We start from the raw sequence: 26,662 nt of genomic DNA on the forward strand, positions 1-26,662 counted from the left end.
TTAAAAAAAAATATTTTCATGATGCATAAATTAAGCTATATATTTCTAAAACAGTATATTGCCAATACTTCGTAATTTCACATTGATTCCCACTAAATTGATAATTATTTTGTGGAAATTAGCGCATCTGTTTAAATACAAAGATTTTGTTTCAATTGAACTTGAGAGACTATTCATCTTTTAGAATTCATTTTTTTATCGTAATATTTGATTGAAGTGGTTAAAAAATTTCTTTGTTATTGGTTGACAAAGTTGATGCCTTAACATTTTGCAAACACTATCGTAGAATCACTTTAAACTATAAATATGCTAAGTGAAAAACTACTCTGTGAATATTGTTTAGAATTTGTAATTACCTCAATAATTAATCTCATGACGGAATACATAGACAAATAACTAACAAGTAACTACATGTTATAGAAATTCTCAGTGAACAGTTTATTGATTTGTATTACTGGTTTTCTGTTGCTTCTGATGCAGCATCCTCCAGGAATAATTCTCTGTAGGGAATGTCAGTAAATGGCTGAGAAAATATTGCTGTGAAAAATTTTCCACTCATTTTAAATAGAAGAGGTTTCATTTCATCCCAGAAAAGGGTCCATTGATTGTTAAAGAACTCATTAGCACTCTGACTTAGAGCTTTATCTTCACCAAAAAGATTTTCAAAATTGAAGAATATTCTGAAAAAAAAATTTAAAATAAATTAATATGATAAATTTTGTAAAGAATTGCATTTTCGCGCATACCTTGTTGTTGTAAATCTTGTTCTGTAGTTTTCCACTTTCAAATACTTCTCATTATTTCTCTCCACCAATTTTACTGTAGCATTCCAATGAAAATCCCAATTTAACATTGTATTGTTGCATTTACCTTCACCATTCATTGGGAAATATAAAATATGCCCTCCAAGTTTGTAGTGTCCAAGAATTTTTATTCTATCCAATGTAAAACGGATCTGAATCTTCTGGGGATCCTTTGTAAAACCACTGAAATTATAATTGAAACTTTGTAGTTACCAGCAAAAGGAGTTTGATCTAAAATGTCTAAAATACTTTATTTACAGTAACTGGTCAGAAAGATACGCACTGCTGTTGCTTTAAACAAATTCTTTTCAAAATTTTTATTCAGGATTTATTTACCCATAATTTTACTGCTCGAGTTCTACTGAGAAAGCAATATTATAATCCCTGATTTTTTTCACCCGAGTTTTTTTATCTTTCTTATGCGACTGTCTGACTAGCCTTTAGTAGATATAATATGCCAAACGGTTAGAGATAGCCAGGGGGGTGACATTAGCTCTGAAAAATTCGTCCAGTTTCAGTGTAATTTTTTCCCTGTTTGCGTACACATTTCACGAGATATCTACAAAACTATGTAGATTGCCAATTTAGGGTTTTCGGTTGCCTCTTCGTTATTAAATTGGCTTTTATTTTGTATTAGTATTTTTTACTAATTCATTCTACAATGACAGAAAACAGCTAATAAACTTAAAAAAAATTTCGGCTCGCTAGAAACACATGGGAAACATAGGAAATATCATGCCCCTGGAGATAGCCAATTGGAACCCTCAGGCGACCCTCCCATTAACTTGAGACAAGAACCATTAGGGTTGAAGGAGCACCTATTGACACTTTAAGAACTCGTGTCATGACCTAATCATACCCTATTCTCTACCATTTGGGATACAAAACTTGAGCACCTTTCTTTGTAGAAAAGGATTGGCAAAGTATCCCAGATTTTGCGAGATGCTATACCTTAAAAATATTTTCACATCATATACCGTTTACCGGTTCTCAATATCAACCAATTTGAACTAATTCATAAATCACTCAAAACATTGCCGAAAATAACATAAGAGTAATATTAGGTGAGATTCTTAACAATCTCACCTACTATAATCCTAACAAAATTTCATGTCGTCCGATCGACCTCAAATTTGGCCAAAATGTGTTTCGCCACTTCCTGATTCCGAATATATATGTGGCTAAGTTACGTTCCCGGCCGGCCGGCCGGCCGCTCTTTGGAGCTTAATAGCTCCTAAACTAAAAAAGATATCGACTTGCGGTTTTCGGCAAAGGTTATATATCGGGTGAAAATTGCAACTTGGTGCATAGACCCCCCACCCCCCACCCCTCCTTCCGCCATTTTGAAGACCCCCCTTTTTTTGTTTTCTCAATAGCTCCGCCCCTATGGCATTCAGCGGACTCAAATTTTAGTATGTTATAGCTGGGCCTTAGAGCTTTCCATCAATACCAAATTTAAGGTCCCCCGACCCCCCTGACCCGAGCTATAAGGGTCCAAAAAAAATTTCTTAAAATGGCCATTACTCCGGTTCTAATTGTCAGAATTTAAAAAGTGAGGGTTTTTTGGAAAGCTCTCGTGAAATGCCACTTCCCCTTCTAACATCGCAAGTTCATAAAACCACCGCTAGGGGCGCTTTTTTTAAAAAGAAAATTTTTAAATCTTAAAAGTTAAATAACTCAAAAATTCCATTGTGCATCGGGCTGAAAATTTAGTATGTTGTGGCCGTTGATTATACCTATCAAACAAAAAAAACCTTAAGTCGATCCATAACCCCTGACCCGAGCTATAAGGGGTCAAAGTTCGAACATTGACCGGCCTCTATCTCCGGTTCTAATTAACATAGCGACCTAAATTTTACCTTTTTGGTTTCGTCTCGATGAGCACTTTCAGATGGAAGTTCAAAAAGTCACCATAGGTGGCGCTGTGATAGCGTCAAAATTCATCGAAATTCAAAATCACTTTTCTCAAAAACGGCATTGTGCAAGTTAATGAAATTTTAGTATGTTGTAGTCCAGTCTAGGACGTTTCCAAAATGGTGCGTATGCGCGCTGTGGTTTCAATAGAACCGGAGATATGAGGGGTCAAAGTTCACGAAATTCAAAAAATCATATCTCCGGTTCTATGTGACCGATTTTGATGAATGAGGGCTTAAACGAAAGATCTCACCAAATGCTACAACTTTCTAGAATATTTGAACTTCGTGGGACCAACACCAGGGGCGCCACAGTCGAAAAACCAATTTCAATATCACATAACCTCAATTATCTCGACTGTCGCTAAACCGATTTTGATGATTACTTCGACACAATTGTAGAGCACATTTGTCTCTACATTTCGTCCATACATCATTTTCCACTCAGACTACGCTATCACTCTGATTTTGCCGTTTAAGTGTGAAAAAATTGATTTTTCCAATAATAACGCTTTGAAATCACTCAGATGCCAATTTGACTGCCTCTACTCCACCGAGACACTTAAAATAGGGGTTTAAATGGAAAGTTCCGCAAAATACAACAATTCTTTGATATAGTTGAAGTTCAACAAATGACTACTTGGGGAACTCTGGATGAAAAAACGAGTTAAGAAACAAAAAACCTGGCTTATCTTGGCTTCTGAGTAATCGATGAGTTCAAGTTCTACGGCAAAATTATAGAGAACATTCTGGTCTACATTTCACCCATATAACACTTTTCTGTCAGTTCATCCAAATCCTTGATATTTTGGTTTAAATACAAAATTTGTATAATTTCACGAATTTGATTCAAGATAACTGAATGGCGTCTCCCAACTTCAGCTCCAAATCGAATTTGCATGCACTCCGAGTTAGCTCACGTTAAGAATCTCACCTACATAAGCCGGTTAGGATTATCTGTCCCTATTTAAATTTCGGATGAAAATTAGTTAACGGTTATGAGCTGGTTCATTTGCGGTTTAGAACCGATTTGAACCAGTTCAGTTTAATCGAAAATTTCAAGACCTTTCCAACGAGTTCAAACATGATACCATTAGGTTGAGAACAACGCTGTTTAGAACCTTTTTAATCTTTGACCTTGACAACCCGTTAGGGTAAGTGAACCAAATTTCGGCATAGTTGCATCCAAACGTCAAAGGTCTTAAGTTTGAAATGTAATATTTTAAATTCAAATTGATTTTTTTTATTCTTTCTTTTTAAAGAGTGTTGCTTGGAACCTTTTAAAGAGTTTACCGTCTTTATTTACTCTAAAGTCACTCTTAATACATTTTAAAATGAATAAAAATATAGACATAGCTTTGGTGCCCTATTTCGGCCACCTTCATTCTCATAGTTCCTTGCCCTTCGGGTATTCTTCCAACATCTTTTTCACGTCATCTCGTTTGTCGAAGTTACATTTTTTGTTATTCTTTTGCATTGTATAATCTCTAGAGTACGTAAAATCTAAAAGTTCATGGAAATTCGAGGAACAAAAAAGGTAGCCGAAATTGCAAGCTGGCCAGAATTTGGCACACTTACCCTATTTGGAATGATTTAACGGTATTTTCGTATATGGACGAAATGTCTGTCTAGATCAGAGGTGTGCAAGAACCGTAGAAACTGAATAAACGTCAGAAAAAAGTTTGTTTCTGATAGCGTTTTGACCATTGACGTACGGTTTTCATTTGACGTTTATTCGGTTCCAACGGTTTTTGCACGCCTCTGGTCTAGATAATCTCTAATCAATATTTAATAAATAAATTTCAATATTTTGAGTAGACTGCCAACAAAATGTCCTCTGCCGAATAGGTGTTCCTTTAACCCTAACATGATCTTTATTTTTCATCTCTAAAAAATGATTTTAGGGATTGCTCGAAAACGCACTACGCGACTTTTTTTCATTTTTTGAATGTTTTAGAAGTTGACTAAACGAAATATTTCATTCACGAATATATATCGTTGAATCATTTCTAATAACAGTTTTTCAAGGATAAACGTTGAAAAGGCTCCAGTGGGCAAATGTTTCAATCAGTTCCGTCAAGTCTAAACTGGTTCCAAAAGTTTATGAACCAGAGATCTAATGTTTGGGAATTTTTACTAAACAAAGAACTTTTTACAATTAATAATAATGCTAGCATGATATTCTATAGAGGAATTGGTGGAACTAGATCATCCCGCAAGTGAGATTTTCAGATATGCAATATTATTTTTCTTATATAGGGATGAAGTTGTCAATCCCATTTTCCGTGGAAGCAAGTGCAGTGAAGTTCACTAAAATGCAATTCGAACACTTTTAACGCCAATTAATCCTGTGGGTGACCTAAAGGGATATTTGAACGTGAGTAGAGATGGTAAAATTTCAGAAATTTCACAGCAGTCGCCATCTACTTTAGGCGGAAATTCATGAAACTTCTTGAAATTTACCAACTCTAAACGTGAGACAATTGTCTTATATCATAGAGAGAGTACTTTAACCTAACCCTTTGAGTGTCATTTTATTTTACAATTTTCACTTAATACTTTATCTATATTCTAAGTAGCAACGATGAACAGAAAAATATTGAGTTTTATCACCATCAAAAATTTTCACAGTTTTGAGGCTTAAGCCAAGCAGACATATTAATTTCTGAATTTGTTTAATTATATTTGAAACACTCAGAGCAGAAGTGGTCTCCTTTGTATGCATTTCCCTATTAACCCTTTAACGACGAGACAATTTTCGCTGACCGAAAATCAACAATAAAAATGAAACCGATAAACAAAACTTGTGAAACGTCTTACATCTAACCTTCGATAAGCCAACAGAGTCAGATTTGGTATATTTTTTGCATCTGTGAACGATAAGGACAAAAATAGCTCAAAAATTTAAGTAATTTTTCTGACGATACCAATGACAGATAATTTTCACTCTACAGAAAAATATTAAAAATATTAAAACGGGGTTTTGCTTAAAAAAATTGGAAGTATAAAAAATAATTAAAATCAATTTTCAATATGAGATTTTAAAAATTCGGCATTTTTTAACTTAAAAATTTACTATATAGCAAATAACTGGAGACTTGCAAAAAACATCCTAGATTCCTTCAAACTTCTACTTTGCAATTACGTACAATATAAGAAAAAAATAACTTTAGGTAGTCAGGAAAAATTATTTTCTTTATGGGACACCGGTGTTCCAATCGTCCTTAAAGGGTTAAAATAGTCCATTTCTGCTCTGAGCGCCTCATTTTTCCTTAAAACTTGATCTCTATAGTAGAAATTTGTGTAAAAAGTCACTTGTTTAGGGACGCCCAAATTAAAAGGCCAAAAGTTGGAAATTTTTTCATTTTTTTGTTGGAGGAAAAATAAAGGTTTAAGCTTTTTGGCGGACTTATGGGTAAATAATAAATCTAAAGAGAAAACTTTCCATTTTATAATTTCATATTCAAACCAGGAATAACCGGATAAAATCGTGAAATTGGAACTTTTATTCAGGGGTGACATGATAAATTCCATAAATTCTTTTGGGTTGTATCGATTGTGGATTCTAAAAAATTTAAACGATAGCTGTATTTTCAGTAGCAAATACAAATATTTATCGACAGTAAAATTCTATTAATAATGTCACAATAAATGGCCTAACAATACGTAAAAAGTCATAATTCACTTAATCTAACAGATACAGATAAATCGATAGTATCGAAAAGTTATCATTCCATCCCAGGTCTTTAAAAAAAATGTTTTTGGGATAAAATATTGGTTTTACCAGACTGAAAAAATTGTTTTCAATTTTAACTACCATTTAGGTTCAACTACAAACAAATAATTTAATTCTGATAAGAATACGTTTTTATTCATTTCATTAGAGCGCTAGTTTAAATTGGTGATTTTACGTACCAAGTTCAAACACTCACAATAATTTATTAATTTCAATCTTTTTTCGTGTTATTTTTTATTTGGTTTTTTCCCGCCAATTTAAAAAAAATCTGAAACGATAGAGAAAACGTATTTTAAAGTTTTTGATGTCCGCCCGAGTGCTTGCATACATGATTGCCGCACCTTTCATTTTGTTCGAATTTGCTTTTGTAATTTTTATCGTATATTCTTAAATAGATAATTTATCTACCAATTTGAGCAACAACAGAAAAACGATCTTTGGGCTTGTAATTCAGGCTAAATTCTTAAAGGAGACGACGGGCACGGTCATAAAATAGGTGAGTTAAGCAAAATTAATAGGGAAGACCGGGAAGGTTTGAAACACTTTTCGCGTTTTGACTTTGAGACACTATTCCAAAAAAATCACGGTAGCGTATCATAATTTTATGCGGTCTATAAGATACTTATGAGTATTGACTTTATAAAAAGTACTCGATAGAACTTGGAAAACAAATTAGTTTTCTTGGAGAAGATAAAACATTTAATTTGACGCTTTGTCCCAAACCTCCCCGATGTGGGGCAGTATGGGACGCATTTTTTCTCGCATAATTTGCATTATTGGAGTACGTTAATTAATTTTAAATACTAGATTAAAAATACTGATAGAAACAAAAATGTTTCATCTTTTATTTCATACTTAGAAATTAATATCAATTTTATTTGTAGAGTTGAGTCATTTTATTGTCAATCAATATTTAAAGTATTTTCTTCTTATTTTCCATCTACCTTTCTTTGCTCTTTTATTCTAAATATTGCAATCATGATCATCAAATTCCTCAGGCGAGTAGATTACCTTAACATTTTTAGTTTTGAACTGATTGGCGGATTCCTGTTTGATTTTACGACAACTGCATGGTACCGGTTTTTTCCTTATTTCATTGAATTAGCTCTCGCCTTGCCTTTTCTGGAGCACTTGTAAAAATTGTAAATGATATTATTCGAGAAATTCACGAGAAAATAGTTTTTAACGAGATTGGGCAAAGATCGAATATCCTCTGAGAAGGAATTATTGATTCCCAAGACATTGATAATTTAATTGTCCCTGTAGTTAGAGAAATCTGCTCCACTGATAAACTTTGCACAAGAGTGAGATTTTCAGTAGAAACTGGGCATTACTCTTCATTTTGATAATAAACAATTGCATGCCACCTACAATCTTGTCGATCCCAGATTACACTCCTACCTAATGAGATAAAAAAGTTTTGATTTTATATCGCTGATATAAAATACAAAGAGGAAAACTGAGACGTCAAAATATACAATTTTTATCAATTTTTAAAAAAGTGTTCATAGAATTAAAACAATAAAACTAAGGATATCCATTCTTTTAGTCAAGATACATCTAAATATTGCCTGCGATTGAGTGTATTGGTTAAATCCCATTTATTTAAAAGAAATAATGAAAAAATCGCTTTGTCCCACACTACCCCTGTCCCAAACCTCCCTGCTCTCCCCTAGTGCTTGATCTATAATGCAAATACTCTGAGTTCGAATTCTGGGTTTCATTAACCATTAACAAATAGCCAAATAATTAGTTTATTATTGACTGAATTTACGAATTACGTACAGATTATATCAGGATGAGGTTCTGATTATTTCATTATCATACACTCTAATATTTATGATCACTTCACAAAATCTATCAAAATTGTCTAACTTTAAGCTCTTATAGAATTTTCTTCAGTGGAGAAATTTTTCTGATACTGAACTGTAGTATATCAAATTGTATCATGCTCAATAGAAGATGAGAATATACTTACTCAATCTTGAGAATTTTTGCTCGGGAAAATCCATATACATTAACATTTCTGAAGTTCATACGAAGACTTAGGGGGCCATTAGATTCTTTCTTTAGGTCGATTTTTTCGTAAAAGAGTGGATCAATTGAATCTAAGTTCATTTCTTTCATTCCACCAGGAAAATTTTGTATCACATTCATTGCTGTCTCACGAATGCACTCCGAATCACCATAATGACATTTTTTAATGCCAGGTGCTGTAAATAAAATAAAACCAAATTTTCTATAAACCTTTTTGACTTTATCTTGCAATACTTTGTTAAATTCTTACGAAATTGTCCGTAGCACTCTACTATTAATGCTAACACTGCAAAAAATTTCACAATTTTTTCCATTTCCGTGAATATAGTGTGTCTCCTAAATGCGGTAGATCAGTACTATAAAAGTGCTGTTTTCTAACACTTCATTTTATAGATTTTTGCACAGTCTTAATTTATGTGAAAAATGTTTTCTCAATCATGAGATTTTTTTCTGTATTCCTACGTCGTCAATCACTTCAGACTATTAGAATAATGGTCTAGACTAGACGCAAAATACTTATAATTGTGTACTTAATGGAAATGAGGTGGTTATTTCTCTCAATATTATATAGTAGTTTATCAAAATGAAATAATGTGTTTCTACTAATTGGATATTTGCATAAAATATACAATATTAATGGTATATTCTTTATTATTGAGTATTTATTTTAACATTACAATTTATTCGAGAAAGAGTTCATTGTAGGGAATTTTGGAAAAGGGTCCACTTATAACATTCTGAAGAATTTGGGACATGGCTTCAGTCAGTGCTGGTTTGAGTTCAGTCAGTAGAACATTCCAATTTTGATTGAGGAACTGATTCATATTTTCACTTAAAGATTTGTCACCGTTAAACAGGTTCTCAAAGTACATGTGAAGTCTCGTTGTGTTAAAGAACAATTTTGAATTGTCAACTTGAACATATTCTTTGTTGTTCTTTGTGACTTTACTGACGGTAATTTTCCATCCAGCATCCCAGTTGTCGAAGGTCAAGTTGCATTTACCTTCACCGTTGATGGGCAGGAGTAAGATTCGTCCTTTAGCTTTATAATTGGCAGTTAGAACAAGTTTATCCAGACGAGCTCTCATCTCAATTTTTCGTGGATTCTGCTCAAAGCCACTGCACAGAAAATAATTCATTTTAAAACTATTAAATTGATTTTAAATTAAAAAATAAACTTACGTCATTTTGTAGACCTTCAATTGACTTAATCCATTTAGAATGATATCCCGGAAGAATAGATTGATGTTCACAGGACTATCTGAACTTTGTCTAATGTCCACTTTATCCACATGTAGAGGATCAATAGGGATTAAATTCAGTCCAGGATATCCATTACCCGAAGCTCTTAAAACATCCTCGGAGGACTCAATAAGGCACTGAGAGTCACCATAGTGACATTTTTTTACGCTATCAGCTGAAAGAATTCACAAATTTTTAATAAATATTTCTTTCAAAAAACCTATAAGAGGTTTGTATAATCAACTCACGAAACTTCGCTGAGATCACAACAAATGCTAGTGAAAGAAGAAAGATTTTCTTCATTGTTACTGTAAAATTGAAAAACTCTTGTCCACACTCTAGTTAACTTATGAATGCTTGCGGTGGTGTTGATGTTGAGTGATTTTATACGAGTAGTTTTCAAGGATTTAATCTAATTAGAATCTCTTATTAATTTCCTGTCTCTCTCTATCATTTGGTCTTATGTGCTAAGATTCTACTGAAAAAGATGTATAATGCAGAGAGATGGCATTTGCATTGCTAATTATCATATCAATATGGTAGTATTACTTGCGGTTTATGAGCTATCTCTGGTTTAATCGCTTCTGTAAGCTCTTTCTACGTCAAGCAGTCAACTTTTAAGCTTTTATGTTTTCAGCACGTCAAAGGGTTTAATTTACATTTTTGTATGTCTTTTACAAATTTGAATTTATTATTATGAATTCATCATAAATTATTGATTGAAAAGAAAAGCGTACTAAAAGGGAAATAAAGGGGCACATCTTTCCGTTAAGGCCCTTACTTAATGCCTTAAAAAATTCCAAAATTGCTTCGATGAAGAAAATTGTTCAATCCTTTTTAAATTAAAAGTAAAAACTATCGTGTTCACGAGTTTCAGCTTTCTACAAAGTTATTTTCTATTTATCGCATTTTTCTGTTTTCTGATTTACAACCAATCGAAATCGATTCAGATTCACAAATCAATTAAAATTTACATAAAATTATAACACAATAGTTCTTGAGATTAATAAAATAATTGTCGATTCTTAACCGGTTAAACACGATTTAAAGTTGCAAGACTTTTCAATTCAGTCTGGAAATACCATATGGCAAATTGTGTTCGAATCTCAGGAGAGCTTTTTCGAAAATGTGATTCTTCCATCCGTGATTTTAGCTCACGTCTCATTGTCAAAAGTCACATGTTTAAGATTTCTAACAATAATTCAACTAACAATGAATTTTATTAAACAAGTCAACCAAAACGGACTGTAGTTTGATAATATCATTAAGTAAAGAAATTTCATTAAAAAAATTAATGAATTCTCTTTTCGAACTCATTTGATATGAGAAAAAAACGCTCGATTGGCATTGTCAGGTTTCGAACTCACGTGTGACAATGTCACAAAAATTACAAAAAGCCCCTACATGTTGAGAATATAATTTATTTGGAAGACTTTAAACCTTAATTTTGAGGTATTATTTTAAGAAAAAGAAATAAAAGAAGAAAATTACATTTTTTTCAATTTTTTGATCTCGAACTCAGATACAATATACTAAAATTTCTCTGAAATCGAAAATGGGAATTTTGACGTATTCAATAACTAATTTTACTGCTCGAATTCAAACAAAGCAGAACTGTGAAGGTTTTATTTAGTTGGCTGAGTGCTCATTTTTCATTTGAACCTCAATATCGAGGTTAAAAAATAATCTGAGAGAAAAGTTGTACATGGACGAAAATGTAGCTGATTAAATTCTCTATCAAATCCATAAAATAGATTATTAGGGATAATCCTAGTTTTCGAGATATTTTTGATCAAAGTTGCTAAAAAGTTCGATTTTCCCATGTTTTCTGACATATTTGAAACTACAGCAGCCCTGGTGTCAGTTGTACGAACTTCATCTGTTCATAGGATTTATCGGGCATGTAAAGGAGACCAAATTATTCCATAGTGAGAAATAAATCGGTTCAGCAGAATCGGAGATATAGGCACCCAAGTATCAAAAAACGGCAAAAACGGTTTTTCCTAAATACCAGGCGCAAAATCCAAATGAAATCAAAATGATAAGTATTTTCGTAAATCATTTGACCCTAGCAATAGAAAGAATAGCACGAGAACTCAGGGACAAAATCATCGTTGCACAGTGTTATTTAACGTTTTTTAAAAACCGCTTGTAAATATCTCCTTGCGTTCTCTCTCCAAAAACGGTTATACGATGGATTGACGGAATATGTGAGATGGCCACGAAAATCGGTTTTTAGCGCGATCATATTCTGGATCTATAAGTTGACACTGTGTATTATGTGTATATTCAAAGTTAGAGCTCTATCTGTTAAGGTCGAATTCTTTTTAGACCACAAAAGCTGCTATTGTAAATAATATCAGCAAAAACTATCGGTAGAAGAGAGATTGAAGAAAAACAATTAGGGTTGCGATATTATACCTATGGCCTGCAGGCCATAAGTATGTACGCACTGAGAGAAGTCCGAAAAAATTAAAATAACATTCTGGAAAAGTTAATTTTACCATGCAGTATTAATCCGAAATCGGTGTAAATATTACCCTTTTTAAGCGTATTGGGGGTAAAAGTTACCCTTTTTCATGTTAATTTTACCCTTAAAAAGGTGTAAAATTAACATTAAAAAATGTTGATATATTTTTACACCTAAAAATGTTAAAGTTACGAGGAAAAAAAGTTCATTGCACCCTCTTTTTTTCTCAGGGCATGTACATATTTATGGCCTCTTTACAAAAATCTTTAATTTTTGTCAAAAATGATTTCGAAGAACCATACAATTAAAAAAAAATTCAATATTATGATAGCACATTTCAGTTTTATGGTTCTGCGAAACCATTTTGTCATAAAAATTGTAGCGAGATATATAGTCAGTGCAGAAGTAATGCTGCAATCCTACAGGAAAATTGTTTAAAAAAACTTTATTTTTATTTTCACTATTTGTAAAATGTTCCTTTAAATTTGTTTAAAAAACATAGTTTTTTCTAGTATGAGCATTTTAAAATTTCTTCGAAATATAAAAATAATTATTATATGATTATATAAATCAATACCCATTAAATATTAAACGTTCTGAAAGGCATTCTTTACATTCGTGTTCATACATTGAAAAATGATCTATATGGGATCCTACTAAGGATATGATTGAGAATATCCTGCCAAATTTGTCCAAAAGTCTTCATGGCTGATGGTTTGATGTCTTCAAAGACAAGTTTCGAATTTTCATTGATGAATTGATGACCATATTCTTCCATTTGTTTGTCTCCGTTGAAAAGTTGATCGAAATGCATGTGCATTCTTGAAATGTTTATGTTTAATTTAAGTTTTTCCACTTCAGCATATTCCACATTATCTTTAACAATTTTCTTCAATTTAAATTTCATCCTCCCCAAAATGTTTTCTGTAATTAATGAAAATCAAAATATTATTTTATATATTTTGATTAATATGCTGCTAAAAGAATTATTGTATACCAAGTGTGACGTTTGAAGTTCCAGATCCTTTAATATCCAACAGTAGTAGTTTTCCATTTATTCTATAAGGTCCAATAAGTGTGAACCTCGGTGCTTTTATTTCTAGTTCCGCCTTTGTTCCGTCATAGTCTTCAGGCCACCCGCTGAAAAATATTTCAATTGTTATAGTAAAATCACGCAATATTTTTTTTTCCACATCACAAGTCACACGTAATGGAAAATTCTTACACAACATCTGTGATTTGTGTATCTCGGTATCCGAGAAAGTCGAAGTCTCGGAATTGTAAATTAAAATTAATAGCACCATTGCTTGGCTGGACCAATGTAGCGTTTTTGATTCTAAGTGGATCTAGAGGTGGTAATTCTAATTCTTCATTTCCCCTCCAGAATTGATCAATAATTTCTTGCTGTAAATTTACAGCACACTTCATGTCACCGTAGTCGCATTTTGTAAATTTAAATGCTGTTTAAAATTCAATATAGAATTATTTGACTGAATTTAAAAGGTTTAATTACACAAACTTACTATTAAATCCTTTTATTAATCTCACTTTAAGCACAAATCCAATAATTATGGTATAGAATAGTGAAACTTTCATTGTAAAAACAAAGAGATTGTAAAGAATCTCACCTAAAGTAGCACGGATTTAGCTGCTTTGACTGCAAACTTGCGAATGTGAAACTTTTACAGGAGATGCGTCCAATTATATAGAGAAGTGATGCATGTGAAAATTTTAGTACCGTGTGAGAAATATTATAATAGCCAAAGGAATAAATCGTCATAAGAGTTATAGCTTAAAAAGTATTATCACTGCAAAACTAATGAGTGAAATAAAATGCAAGTCTAGACTATTTTTACAATTGCAATCATAGTTTCATTTACGATTTTAAGTATTTCGCAAAGTTTCTTTCGATTAATATTTCTTTTTATGTTTGCCTATTCAGAATTGTTTTGAACGTGTTTTTTTTTATTCCATAAACCCTTTAAGGACGAGTGGGTCACCGGTGACCCAAAAATGAAATTTTTCCTACGGTCATCTAAAGTTGTGTATTGCTCTAAAAAGTCAGAAAAAGTGATTTTTTCTGACCCCCGATTTTTGACCCTCTCGTCCTTAAAGGGTTAAAAAAAATACAAAAAATATATAGAAATTACATTTCGGGTAAATAAAGTCACTTGTTAAATAACAAGCTCAAGTTTGTCTGTTATGAAAAAAAACCCTAATCATTTCGATTGAAAAATACGTTCTCCTGCAGTCTTTTCAACCCTTTAAGCTTTTCATAGACCCAAATTTAACAATCAGTGTTAAAATTTAATTTTACAATTTTTCAGTACGAGTTATTCAAAATGCATTATCTTGTTCGTAAAATATTCGTAAAATGTTTGACAGAAAAACAAACATTTACGAACAAATGACAAAATTTTACGAACATTTTTTGTGTGTTTACGAACATTTACGAACAAATGTTTGCAAAAGTACAAAAAATGCTCGTCAAGTGATCATGTTGCGAACAATGTTTGTGAAAAAAGTACAAACTTTTACGAACTTGTTTGTGGGTTATACGATTTATGAGCATTTCGTAACCCCCCATAGGAATTCACAAACATTTACGAACATTTTTACAAAATATTTTTTTTCTGTGAAGGGGGAGTGGGGCACCTTGAAAATGGAGCAGCTTTAAAATTGGTTTTTTTCTCTTATTTTTAAATAGAATGGAACCTTATCATTATGTAATTTAGTTTCATAATTGATATGTGGAGTTAAATTATACCTTGATAAGGCCCTGTTTCAGTTAGAAGTAGAAGAAAAAACTCACTTTCAAAGCTACCCCAATTCAAAGGTGGCCCACTTCCTCCAATGTAATGTCCATAGAACACGTATAAATTATTTAAATTGAAAATGTATATTGCCAAGTATATTGCTGAAAATTTATATATTCATTAAAAAACATATCTCAAATATTTTGTATAATTTCTGGTGTAAAGAAAAATCAGAATATATAACATATATAAGACATAAACATCAATTCTTATTAATTTCATGAAACACAAAAGTTTTTCATAAAAGTCATTATCAACCAAATGCATATTAACGTGAGTTGAGTCATTTACTATTCAATAAAGTACTCTCTGTATGGTAATTTGGCAAAGATGTTGTTGATAATAGTTTGAATGGCAGATGCATAGGATTTTGATATATCAGGTTTTAGCTCATTAAATATATCCATCCAATTCTCATTAAGAAATGCATTAGTTGTTTCTCCCAAAAGTTTATCACCATTGTAGAGATTGTCAAAGTTTAGCCAGAGTTTTGTTGTGGTCATTGTAATTTTTGTGTCATCGGTCTGGAAGTAGTCTTTTTGGTTCTTTGTGACTTTTTTACCCGTAAATCTTACTCGGATCTTAACGTTTTCTGGAAATAGAAAAAAAACAATAAAAATACTAATTTGTTATTGTGACCACTTAGATACGACGGTGAACTTACCTAAGGTAAAATTACTTTGACCATTACCCTGAATTGGAAGAATAAGGACTTTTCCATTTATTGAATACTGCCCAACGAGTTGAATAATTGGAGCTATGAATTCTACTTCATTCTTAGATCCCTCGAAGTCCTTTGGGAAGCCTCTGTTGATGAAAGAGGTGAAAATGTGGACGTGAGAAAAATATTAATAAGATCGTGATGCAATCGATTGAAAGGTCACATGAAATGCTAATTAGTTTGATTTACGTTATTTTCTTAATTGCGATATCTTTCAATCCATGAAGTGTAACATTATGGAAAACCAGTCGTATGTTGACAGCTTTATTTCCAGAATTTTCGATACTTATGGTTTTGATGGTAACAGGATCGAGCGGTAGTAGGTTTAAGGATGGTAATCCATTATAATGGTCCTTGATGAGGTTTTGTGCCACTTGCGTCATGCAATTCGAATCTTCATGTTGGCATCTTGAAATATTTGAAGCTGGAAAGTGTTTTTAGTTCACAAAAAATGCAAGTTTAGCTATTAGAATCCTCAGAAGATTGTCGAGGGAACTGGGGCAGAATTAACCAGGGGTAGAATTAGACAGAATTAAAGGTAGAATTTAGAAAACCGTTTATTTATTCAGAGTAAACACCTCTAATTTTACAACTGTTAATTCTATCCCAAGTTTTGCATACTTTTAAAACTTACGAAACTTCGCTGCATTACAACTCACAATTAGTAGAATTAATAGAATAGCTCGTGACACCATAGTGAAAATTTTGTGACTTTTATCACATCAACAACTGGACAAACTCACTTCTAATGTGCATTCGTTCACTTTGTAGTGTGTTCTGAAGCAGAATTGATTCAGTTTCCTTATTTTATAATAAATTTTTCTATCAAGGTTGATTACTGGAATGGCTTACGTCTATTGGCAATGTGACAATTTCTCAAAACGCAATTAGGATAATAATTTATTTGTTAAATCTATGCTTCTTATACATCTTTTTATCGAATTTTGTAGTACAATATGGGAGATTAAAATATTTGTATGAAACGTAAACCATTTAAAAAGCTCTTAGTAAATTTTGGGTAAAAACCAGTTGATAAAAGAATATGACATTTTTAAATTATTATTTCAAAATTCATCTAAAACGCCAAACTTTAGGCAATTTAATTTAACTTACCATAAGACTTGTCTCAAAACTTGTACAGAACCCTGCATTTTAATATCATATTATTAATTCAATTGCAATGTGATAGTAAAAGTAATGCTAATTTGAAGTAGAATTTCGCGTAAAGATAAAAATTTATGTGAGAAACAATTTGTGTAAAATTACTTAAAGTTGCATAAAAAGATACAATTTTCAGTTTAGAGAATGTATCATCAATTTGTTTGTGCGATTGTTTCATTAGAACTTAATTAAAAAAAGGGATTATATCATTGAAAGATTGAATGAAACCGATTATCATTTTTGCGTTTTCCGTCTCTATTTGAATATTTTTCTACCATTTCACCTATCAACGTTTCTCACATTGATTGACTTGGGAATTGTGGAATCTCTGTCGCCAGTTAGACAAGTCACAAGAGTTACACGATGAAAGATAAAAAAAATATACATTTCTTTCTTTTTAGTTATAAATTTTATTGATAGTGCTATTATTATATGCGTAATACAAAAGAAAATGCAACAGATCCTATTTCATTTTTATATAAATTCTTCATGTGATGAATAAATTACAATCTCAAATACTTTTGATAAAAAAAATAAATTGCAACATACTTGAATGCATGTATTTTTTTAATGTATATAGAAGTAAATTCTTAAAACCTAGAATATGTACAATGTGTCACTTAAATATGATACAAGTTTTGTAGTAACACGTGGAATATAATCTTGTTCAATTCAGTTGCAATTTTACGAATAATTTTTGCATGCTTTTGCAATTTATGACGTATTTCATATAGAATCATTTGCCTGAGAAAATTTTGCATTAACATTTTGTATATGGAAAAGTAAAAACGACAGACGATGCTTAGATTAGAATTATTGATATGGCAAAAAAATGAAAAATATAACGTTTAATCCAAGTAAATATCACTGTAGGCAATCTTTGCAAATATCGTGTTGATGATTGTGTTGAATATCTGTGAGAATGCTTCATTAATGGCTGGTTTCAATTCCTCCAGAATATCCTTCCAATTCTCATTGAGGAACAAATTCATGTTGTCACTTAGTGCTTTGTCACCATTGAAAAGATTCTCAAAATTGATGTGAAGGCGTGTGGTATCAAAGCCAAAAAGAAAATCTTTTGTCTGTATGTATACTTTGGAGTTTTTGTACGTTTGTGTTGTCTTGAACTTGATCTTAAACGTGAGGTTGTCCAGTGTTAGATTGCTCTTGCCATTTCCTTGAATTGGCAAAATCAGCACACGCCCATCAATCTTGTATCGTCCTAGTAGTGCAACTTGCTTCAATGCTGCCTCAGCTTCAAACAGCACGTTTGTTGGATCCTTTTCGAAGCCCCTATTTGCAAACAATTAGAAATTAAAAATAAATATATACCTATTCTGTAAGAAGTAAATTTAAAAAATCAAACACTCACTTGACTTTAGTAACTTCAACATTCCTCAGCCCAATTATGTCAGTATTACTCAGGACCAAGTTTATATTAACTGGACTTTCATGTTCTTGGGTGATTTTGATTTCATTCACATGGAGCGGATCGATCGGTAGTAGGTGAAGTCCACGATGACCATTTGGAACCATTCTTATCACCTTTGTAATGATTTCGGGTAAACATTTCAGATCGGCTGCTTTGCATTTTTCAATATCATCAGCTTTAAAGACAAATAAATTTTTGTTGTGAAATATTTTTTATTAAAAATTACAAAATTTTTCAATTCTATAAGGTCACACGCTAAATGCTCGATATTTGTAATCAATTACCCAATAAAACCTCGAAAAAACGTATCACTTAACCCATTCCTTACCTTTGTATTATACATCATACGCAAATTGAGTGATTTTTGATGATTTATTTCTAGGCAATTTTTATCCGAATTGCTGTCGGGAATGGATTTTTAGTAACGTTAGTTATTCAATTACTTGAGAAAAATAGTCCGACAGAGATGAAAATACATTTTGGTTTTGCTTTCTTGCTTCGCGGAAGGTCATGCAAAATTTTTGCTCAAAATGGAGGACAGAAAATACGACATCCCGTCGAATTTGTTAAAATTGGCCTCGTTCCTCTTTCCTGATTTGAATTCTAGTTCCCAATTGGTGTTCTTGGATAGTCACTCTATCTAAAGCAATAGAGTTTGTAATGAATTAATGCACAGAATTTAAATTCAGTGACCGTTAAGACGTGTGTTTGACAGAGGCTCCCCGCGCCCCCATATGAGATAATTTTTTTTTCTTTTCAAAAAATTCATCTACTAATCTGTAGGAAACTAATCCCAAAATATGAACATTCCATCTCAAGTATTTTTGGTACATTGACTGAATGGGTTAATATTTTCAGCGAAAAATAATATTCTGAGTGGTGTCGTCAAAAGATAAACCAAGCTTATTCCAAGAATTGTCCAAGATTTCCAAATCAATAATAGTTATAATTGTAAATGGAAAATAGGAATAGAACTTATTTTTTAATATCTTGTAGTCTTTGAGTGGAATCTCTCGATTTTGAGTTGCTTAGATCGAAAAAATAAACACCCATCAGCCAAAGTCGGAACAGGCTTTTCTTATTTTTTTTAAATATATTTTTGTAATCCATGTAACTCGAAGTAATACTTATACCTATTGCGAATAAGTTTTATTAAAACCGTAAAGGAAATAATAGATCACCCTACTATCACACTATACATTCAGCTCTTTGATCTCGGGATCATTAGGACTGAAAATGATAAATAAAAGCCCACAATGTGAAGGGCGATTTTTTGAAAAAATTTCTTGAGTCTTTGACAGCTATCATCTGGATATGGAAGAGCTAGTTAGATTTGAAATTCCGAACTAACTAATTTCAAAATTCGTTCTATGATAAAATTAATAATATTTTTATAATTAATGCAATTTTTAAACTTTTAAATAAAGTTTTTTTTTAATATAATTTTTTTTTATTAAATTTCAAGAGTTGTATAAATTATCAAATTAAAATTAATGAATTAAGTTGTAATATTATTTATGCGTTTGTCTATGATCAATCTTGAGGCTTAAGGAGTACCGATAATTTACTGATCATTCTAGAATAATTTTATTCTTTATTGCTCCACTTACTAATTCACACAACAATTTTGGTTTTTTAACCCTTTGCGGACAAATGGTTCACGGGTGATCTATTGAGAAAATATTTTTTGACTATCTTGATTATCAACAGATTGAAAGTCATCTGTTGCTGTATTATAGTCAAAACCCTTTTTTGGGTCGACACTGATACACTCATTCACAAAGGGTTAAATTGTAAGGCACCCAAGGTCTTTTTTTGGAATTTTTTTGTTTTGATCTAAATGAATTTTACTTGACTCTCAACTATTTCCCTGTTGTAGTTCATTAAACTCGGTGGATTAAACCCTGTATATTCAACAACCGATTTACATAAAGATTCCATTCATTTTATAGGAAATGGAATTTCCAATAGGTCTGAACCAATTTTATTTGGTAATATGCAGAGTGCTCAGACAGACCTTTAATAAATTTTCTTAATTATTATTTTTAAAGAGATCATAATTGTTGCCATTCTATCCTATTTTCAACTGCTCGAACTCCAAGAGAGAGCAGTTTTAACAATCGTGTTTTTTTTCAACTTCTCTCCATCCTGGCTGCCAAACGGTAAGAGATAGTGACTTCCGGTCTTCGGTGACCCCCCCCCCCCAAAAGTCAACATTCTCTATCGAACTAACTTACCCAAATTACTCCAAACCCCTTCTATCCCCTCCAAAAACATGTTTTTTGACTTTGCAAAAAATTGGCCCTGGCGATTTCGTTCATTTTTGGAAATATTTTGGAGGAAGTCCAGCTGAACATTTCGTCCTTTGACAACTTTCACCGGAAAAATCGCCATTTTGAATTATTCAAGGTCAAATGCCTAATTTTCACCCGATTTTGTCAATTAAATAATTAAAAGGTTATTGATTTTTTGAAACCCTCTTGAACAATTTTCAACTTCAAGATGGTTTTGAGGTGATTTATAGACAAATTAAATTCGACCATAATTTTATATGCACACACTAAAAAAAAATGGCTGCAAATTTTTGTAATCGTGTGTACTAATACACATTTGTGTAATTTATACACATTTTGTTTGAAAACTGTGTAATTTGTACACCTTATATTTGAAAACTGTGTAATTTTACACGAAATATGTAAGAAAATATACAAAACTGTGTAATCATTCCCAGTTGATTGCACGGTTTACAATTACATAAAATTTAAATTACACATTTTCAGATTACACGTTTTGTTGAAATACATAATTTGTGTAACTTTACAAGAATAATTGTGGTAAAAAAGCAAACCAACGATTATCCTTGTAAATTTTTTTTACTGTGCACCAGACAAATTTACGAAAAGGAATATAGGGCAGAGCTCCTTCTCGGGAGTTAGAGCAGCTGGGAAAGCCTCGGACGCTTTGCCACCCCTTTTATTTTATTTTCTTTCTTTTAAAACTCTCCGACTTTTCTGTTACGCACGCGATTCTTTATACACTATGATTAATTATAAACAGAACTTTTGTACTTTTCTTTCAAAATTATTGAATTAAGTCCAAAATGCACGCCTAAATGTTTTTTGTTGATTTAAAAATCTCCTGATAGTTGAGAAGAATTTCTCAGGTTAAATTAAAATAAAGATGTAAGATTAATTTTACTATTACGATTTAAATTGTTGAAACACTTTAAGTGAGAGTATTTTTTCTCACTCATGTCAGAGTATTTACATTAAATTCCATAAAGCATTTTTATCTGTAGCGGATATCAATAATTTAATATTTATGTAATTATTATTCACATTTTATCCAAAATAAATTCATAGCACTTTGTCCAGGAAGTTCATTTTAGTTTTAACTTAAATGAAGGTTAGGAATTCACGTTTATTTTGCACGTTTGTAAAAATTAGGCATATTTTTGCCACTCAAACTTTAAAGGTATTTCTGGTATTTTCGTAAGCTTTGCGTATGAAGTGTTATGTTTGAATTTATTGTATATGATGCATCATTATTTGTTTTCACTTTTAGCATTCCATAACGTATGATGTGTTTTTTCATATTTTTGGCAATTTCACATCAGGAACGGTAGAAAAATGCTGAGTATAAATTCAATACGGTGATAATTAATCAACGAGGTGAAAAGTTCTAGTTTCCTTTTATTTTAGGTGCTTTAGCATAAACCACATTACTGTTTTTGATTGATATCGAATCACTTACGAAATTTAGCGGCTATTGATGATTTTACGAAAAGTAACACGACCGTGGTTGAGATGATAAATTTGATCATTTTCTGTATTTTATTTTATTTTAATTCCTGCGATATTTAAGGCAACACGACACTATTTGTTATTTTGGTCGAAAATACAACAATAACTATCACTGAAAATTTTCCCCCCTGAGGAAAATTCTTATGAATGGAACTGCCTCTTTTTCGTGCAAAAAAGTGTGTTCACCGGTTGACGGTGCGTTTAACAGTGGAAGTAGCTGTGATTAGACTGATTCTTTATATAGCGAACTTATTCAAGGATTTCTAGTAGTCGTCTCGTCTTAACTATCAATACTAGTGTATCGAGTGTATCACATTACACTCACTAATGTAGCTCTCATCGTCTCAATATTATTTTTTTTGCTTCAATTTTTTTTCGTTTATGTATTCAATTTAAGTATGAGAACCTCTCAGTGCAGAACTGTTTATATTGTTTGGTAAATAATTCCAGGAAAAGTTAGTATTAGGGTATTTTATGTTATTTATTACAAAATGAGTAATTTTTTAGCCTTGTGTGATTTTTGACCGGTAATGTGGGAAGAATAAATTAGAATTTTAAAGATAAATGCAAGCGATGATCTTATCAGCAACTCAGGAAGAAAATGGAAAAAGACATTTTGGTCTTCACTATATATAACATTGAGAATAAATATCAAAATTTTATATACGATCCATCGTGATTGACCATTAAATGTTGGATTGGTTTATCAAGATTTTTCAATTAGCTCTACACGCGAAGACAAGAACAAGAAAATACTCACTTTCAGAACTTTTTTACCTGTAAAATTTTATTTCTCAAACTTTTTGCGTTTATCTTTACGATGAATACATTATGAAAAAGACAAATTAGTGGTCATGCTTCTTTTACCTGTCCATTAAACTCTATAGATAGGCAACAAAAAATTAACTTTATTACTGATGTACACGTACATTATCTTGAAAGATGTGACTTGAATAGAAGAACCTGCTTAAGAATTTTTCTTTTCTGGCATGACAAACAAAAGCAATTCGCAGTTAATTGAATTGCTAAAAGGCTCAAGACATTATAAATCATTTATCTTTTATTGATTTTTTGATTTTTAGCAAAAACTATTTCACGAAAAATCAAGTTCAGAAGACACACTCTCAATGTCAGTTCAAAAGCGTGATAACTACTAAAAAACTACCTCAGTACAAGAATTGCAAGTTATTATTATTTTTTACATTTCTCTTAAAGTTATTTTCCGTGTGGTTAATTCAAATTGCATCGAACTGGAAATACCTCATTGAAGAATTCTTCGTGTTGTAAGAAGGCAAAAAAAACAGTGTTTTGGTTTGGAATGCTATTTTCGAAGGGTTTCGTGTATGATAATTTTAATCGAAGGGTTGAATGAACAATCGTGAAGGATGTTATTTGCTAGTTACACAAGGATCAACAAGTTGAAGAAAGGGTGAATTTATTGACAAAGGCACGTATCTACGTAATAGCAAACATTTTTTTTCTTACTTTTCATTATGATTCTATAAAAAAATTCTCATTGTTTAGATTATTTGAGATATTTCTTAGATATTACGGAATTACCGGGATAATTAACATACAATCTTTGAACTTTATTCTTTATACGACTTTCACATTACTTTAAAATGGAAATAAAATTTCCCCAAAGATCGGTAGGATATTATTCTCATAAAAAATCACTAGAATATTATGCTAAGGGAGACCGAGGCAGAATTAGCCATACATAGTATTAGACAGTGGGATGTTATAGCTTGCCCTACACAGAAAAAAATATTTTGTAAATTGTTTGTAAATGTTTGTGAATTTCTATTAGGGCGTTACAAAATGCTCGTGAATCGTATAACTCACAAACAAGTTCGTAAAAGCCTGTACTTTTTTTTAACAAACATTATTCGTAACATGGATCACTTGACGAGCATTTTTGTACTTTTATACAAACATTTGTTCGTAAATGTTCGTAAACACACAAAAATGTTCGTAAAATTTTGTCATTTGTTCGTAAATGTTTGTTTTCCTGTCGAACATTTACGAATAAATGACAAAATTTTAGGAACATTTTTTTTGTGTAATTACAAACATTTACGAACAAATGTTTGTAAAAATACAAAAAAATGTTCGTCAAATGATCATGTTACGAACAATGTTTGTGAAAAAGTACGAACTTTTACGAACTTGTTTGTGGGTTATACGATTTATGAGCATTTCGTAAGTCCCCAATATAAATTCACGAACAATTACGAAATATTTTTTTTTCTCTGTAGAAGTTTTTAAACTTCTAAGAACCCACCATTTATTACAAATAAAGACCTCCCTTCCTATATTCTTTTTGAAGTATTTTTCAGCTTGACACAATTTTTTTTTACATATTATACGTAATGAATAATTTAATTTACTGGAAAATTGTGCCCCGGTCTTCCCGATTGAAATTTAATATCTTCTTCAGTCCAAAATAAATAAATTTTGCAAAATTCTAAAACTCATAATGGATTTTAAATTGGGTCAACCCAGCGAGCAAAAAAACGAAAAAAGCAACGTTTTCAGCATATTTTTGTTGAGTCGATCTGCAAAAATATGCTGACCGGTAAGCAGTGTTAAAACAAAAAGTACTGGCCAAAGATATGGAAATAGTACTGCCTCGTGAGGGTCGTTTTAGGGTTAGCAAAATTCAGCTGAAAATACATATGTTTTCACCTGAATTGAAATCGGTTAGCATTTGGTGATCGCTGGAAACGGACCAAAAGTGATAGAATTAATTGTTCGAAATTACCAGTCTTTTAGAGATGCATTTCTTATTCAATAATATTAATCTTGAGGATTTTGTTATTAGAAAGAATAAAGGAAATAATATTATATTATTATCAATTGGTCAGTAAAAATAACAATTGGTCAGTTTGTAAATGAAACGGAAAGTAATTGTAGATGACCAAAATTAGTTAAATTTTCTTAGTAAAGAATAGACTTCACCTAAATGGATCAGTACCTCTTGGCCGATACACAACAGTGTTTCAGGCCGAGGTTGGCGCCATAGTGTTTTTGGAGTGCATAGGCTGATAATGGGCTGCTGGAGGGAAGGAAAATACAAATCTTTTCGAATAGCAAGTCCAAATTTTTTTTCATATGAGGTTGGAAGACGTGGTCTGCTCTTGTTTCCAAATGCCAAGAACTGTTAGAATCGACCTCACAGATATGTGAGGTTAGACTAAATTGTGTTCCTGGACACATTGGAATTGCAGGCAATGAGGAAGTAAACCGTCTCATTGTTGCGGAAGCTAGGATTGGTCTCATTGAACCTGTACTAGTATTAGGGCTTTCCTAATAAATTAGGAAGTCTATAATAAGAGAAGAAATGTTAAATGCTCATCAAACAGACTGGACCGCGACAACTAGCTGTCGCGTGTGTACAAATTGTTCATGGTCAATATCGACAAAAAACGGACGGATTATGTTTCGGGTGGCAGTCGCTGGAGAACCCGGCGGGCTGCTATTCACTTTAACTGGCCATGAAGAAACATCTGAATAAGACTGGTATCCAATGCTATCCGATGTGCAGAGGATGTAATGAGACTAAAAAAAATGGTCATACACTGAGAGAAATTCGAAAAATTCAAAATAACATTCCGGAAATGTTAATTCTACCCTGCATTATTTATCCGAAATCGGTGTAAACATTGTGCTTTTTAGGTGTATTAGGGGTTAAAGTTACTCTTTTCCATGTTAATTTTACCCTTAAAAAGCCGTAAAATTAACATTAAAAACTGTTGATATATTTTTACACCTAAAAAGTGTTAAAGTTATGAGGAAAAAAAGTTAATCGCACCCTCTTTTTTTTCTCAGTGTACATCTTGAGTGTGACTGCCCCTGTTTGAGTAATTTGAGGCGGAAGTTGTTTTATAAAACAGTACAGTAGAGTCTCGCTATAGGCCATCGCTCTATAGTCCACAATTTATCGACCGTTGATTTCAAAATCAACGGTCTGACTGATTTTAAGTTAGGTTATGTTTTTTAGTATGCGACATGCATAATTATTTTAATATTTTTGGCAAACTTTATTAAGTAGTTGTGATAATTGTGATCCACAATGAAGAGAGCAGACAAGTACCACAATCGCAAAGAAAGTGGAAGCCGTCGAGCAATTTCATTACTAAAAATCGTTGATAATTTTAAAAAATTACATGGACTATAGTGCGACCCAAGTGTCAAATTTGAAACCAAATATGGACTATAGCGAGACTCTACTGTATTTCCTCTGAATGAACTATCAGGGACACAGGGATTTTTAATTGTTTAATGCTCATTTTTCGCTATTTGTATTACTTATCGAATTTTCTAATTTACTTTAATCATCCATTTATTTATTTATTTTTCTTTTACATCCTATTGAACTCTAAAAGTTACAAATGTTGCATAAAATAATGTGAAAATAAACTCTTTGCAACATTGCAATTCATTAATTTTTTGTGAACTTCTTTTGGGGTTCATGAAAAAAAAGTTTCCAATGTTTTCCTTCTTTCTTTGAGGTTTTAAACTTGCC

At 31.9% G+C, this 26,662-nt stretch overlaps 5 protein-coding genes across 5 annotated transcripts; all 5 read right to left on the minus strand.

Annotated features, from left to right (window-relative positions):
• Positions 1-13: 13 nt before the first annotated feature.
• LOC129799766 (protein takeout-like) lies at positions 14-8,966 on the minus strand. The gene is made up of 4 exons (XM_055843975.1): positions 8,740-8,966; positions 8,431-8,665; positions 747-986; positions 14-680 (listed from the first exon to the last, which is right to left on the minus strand). The coding sequence occupies exons 1-4, from the start codon at positions 8,801-8,803 to the stop codon at positions 452-454; spliced, it is 768 nt and encodes a 255-aa protein (XP_055699950.1). The 5' UTR covers positions 8,804-8,966; the 3' UTR covers positions 14-451.
• Positions 8,967-9,122: 156 nt separating this feature from the next.
• LOC129799768 (protein takeout-like) lies at positions 9,123-10,102 on the minus strand. The gene is made up of 3 exons (XM_055843977.1): positions 9,980-10,102; positions 9,672-9,906; positions 9,123-9,608 (listed from the first exon to the last, which is right to left on the minus strand). Exons 1-3 carry the CDS (start codon positions 10,032-10,034, stop codon positions 9,170-9,172), a joined length of 729 nt encoding a protein of 242 aa, XP_055699952.1. The 5' UTR covers positions 10,035-10,102; the 3' UTR covers positions 9,123-9,169.
• Positions 10,103-12,634: 2,532 nt separating this feature from the next.
• LOC129799770 (protein takeout-like) lies at positions 12,635-15,054 on the minus strand. Its single transcript, XM_055843978.1, has 4 exons — positions 13,725-15,054; positions 13,427-13,661; positions 13,199-13,341; positions 12,635-13,125 (listed from the first exon to the last, which is right to left on the minus strand). Exons 1-4 carry the CDS (start codon positions 13,795-13,797, stop codon positions 12,824-12,826), a joined length of 753 nt encoding a protein of 250 aa, XP_055699953.1. The 5' UTR covers positions 13,798-15,054; the 3' UTR covers positions 12,635-12,823.
• A 59-nt stretch (positions 15,055-15,113) lies between these two features.
• Positions 15,114-16,730, minus strand: LOC129799772 (protein takeout-like). Its single transcript, XM_055843980.1, has 4 exons — positions 16,373-16,730; positions 15,928-16,162; positions 15,682-15,824; positions 15,114-15,609 (listed from the first exon to the last, which is right to left on the minus strand). The coding sequence occupies exons 1-4, from the start codon at positions 16,431-16,433 to the stop codon at positions 15,308-15,310; spliced, it is 741 nt and encodes a 246-aa protein (XP_055699955.1). The 5' UTR covers positions 16,434-16,730; the 3' UTR covers positions 15,114-15,307.
• A 555-nt stretch (positions 16,731-17,285) lies between these two features.
• On the minus strand, positions 17,286-22,441 carry LOC129799771 (protein takeout-like). The gene is made up of 3 exons (XM_055843979.1): positions 22,085-22,441; positions 18,272-18,506; positions 17,286-18,192 (listed from the first exon to the last, which is right to left on the minus strand). Exons 1-3 carry the CDS (start codon positions 22,152-22,154, stop codon positions 17,748-17,750), a joined length of 750 nt encoding a protein of 249 aa, XP_055699954.1. The 5' UTR covers positions 22,155-22,441; the 3' UTR covers positions 17,286-17,747.
• Positions 22,442-26,662: the final 4,221 nt, after the last annotated feature.

This window comes from Phlebotomus papatasi, chromosome 1, assembly GCF_024763615.1.
Source record: "Phlebotomus papatasi isolate M1 chromosome 1, Ppap_2.1, whole genome shotgun sequence".
Classification (NCBI taxonomy): Eukaryota; Metazoa; Arthropoda; class Insecta; order Diptera; family Psychodidae; genus Phlebotomus; species Phlebotomus papatasi.